The following is a 1,350-nucleotide window of genomic DNA, read 5'->3' on the forward strand; positions in this document are numbered from 1 at the left end:
TCCCAAAAAAAAAAAAAAAAGGGTGGGGGGAAACAGGCCAAAGAGACAAAGGATTTTCCCAAGGCCGTGAAGCCTGTTCCCAGCACCTCCCCTCCTGCCATAGCCCAGAGTGGTGAGTGGCGTTCTGGAAGTCTCTACAGAAATATCCCAGCTCCCCCGCCCCTTTCCCCCACCTCAAGGTCTGGCCCCAATCCAATGTATTAAGGAACGTTCGATACTTAGAATAAAGAGGTTTCTATTTAACACAAGGAAGGGCTGAGTCCTGAGTGTGTTGTGGGGAGGAAGGACCGGGGGAGCAGGGCCCCGGGCCAGTGGCTTCTCACACACCCAAGGCCGGGCTGGGCTCCAGCTCCTGGGCAGGGCAGCGGAGGCAGAGGGAGGCTGCGTGTGCCGGGAGCGACGCCAACCCATGTACATCTCCCAGCTGTGTGGCTCTGAGGCCAGGCCTCGGCCACTCTGAGCCAGGGTCCCTCGTCTGGTCAGTCTCGAAGTGCCTGTCCATTCCTGGTCCTGGTGGCTCCATCTTGGCGCGCCCTCCCCATCCATCCTTAGCCGGGAAGCTGCCCTGTCAGGAGAGGAAGGAGGTTGGGGGCAGGGCTGGCGGCATCCAGGGCGCCCTCCTGGGTTGACGCAGGAAAGTCTCAGGGTGGGAAAATTTCCAGCCTCTCACCCCCAGTCCCGCCGGATCCTAGTCCCCACGGAGACCTTGAGGTCACCTCCCTGTTGACCCCTGCCCCTCCGGCCTGGGCAGGACAGCCCGTGATGGATGTTTCCTGACTTGCGGGATTTTTGTGTGTATGTGGTGGTGGTTGTTTTTTTCCCTGAGAAGTCAGAAAGAGGAGGCAGCCAGGGGTTAGCGGTGGGGCTGGGTTTGGAACCTCACGCATGCACATTTGAACTTGGGGAGGTAGAGACGAGGGACTCTTAGAGGCCAAGGCTGTGCTACCCGAGGCAGGAAGCTGCCCCTCTCTGGGCTGAGGTTCCTGTGCCTTTCTGGGGAATTGCTTAAACTCTCTTTCCCCAGGCTGAAGCAAGAATGTCCTGAGGGTGCACCCTCCTCACTTTGCCCTCTGAAAATGACGTTTTCTTTTCTTTCTTTTTTTTTTTTCAGTCAGAGTCTTGCTCTGTCGCCCAGGCTAGAGTGCAATGGCGCGATCTCCGCTCACTGCAACCTCCGCCTCCCAGGTTCAAGCAATTTATTCTCCTGCCTCAGGCTCCTGAGTAGCTGGGATTACAGGTGCCCTCCCCCTCCAACCACCACCATACCCGGCTAATTTTTGTATTGTTAGTAGAGATGGGGTTTCACCATGTTGGCCAGGCTGGTCTCCAACTCCCGACCTCAAGTGATCC

The 1,350-nt window shown here is 57.5% G+C and overlaps 1 protein-coding gene across 1 annotated transcript in view; it reads left to right on the forward strand.

Annotated features, from left to right (window-relative positions):
- EXOC3L2 (exocyst complex component 3-like 2) overlaps positions 1-763 on the forward strand; it is a 21,806-nt gene extending 21,043 nt beyond the window's left edge. The window contains exon 8 of the mRNA XM_011963159.1: positions 752-763. Within this exon, the coding sequence (XP_011818549.1) occupies positions 752-763 (12 nt within the window). The remainder of the gene's footprint in view (positions 1-751) is intronic.
- The last annotated feature ends 587 nt before the right edge of the window (positions 764-1,350 follow it).

Source organism: Colobus angolensis, unplaced genomic scaffold (genome assembly GCF_000951035.1).
Source record: "Colobus angolensis palliatus isolate OR3802 unplaced genomic scaffold, Cang.pa_1.0 Scaffold60, whole genome shotgun sequence".
In the NCBI taxonomy this organism is placed as follows: domain Eukaryota; kingdom Metazoa; phylum Chordata; class Mammalia; order Primates; family Cercopithecidae; genus Colobus; species Colobus angolensis.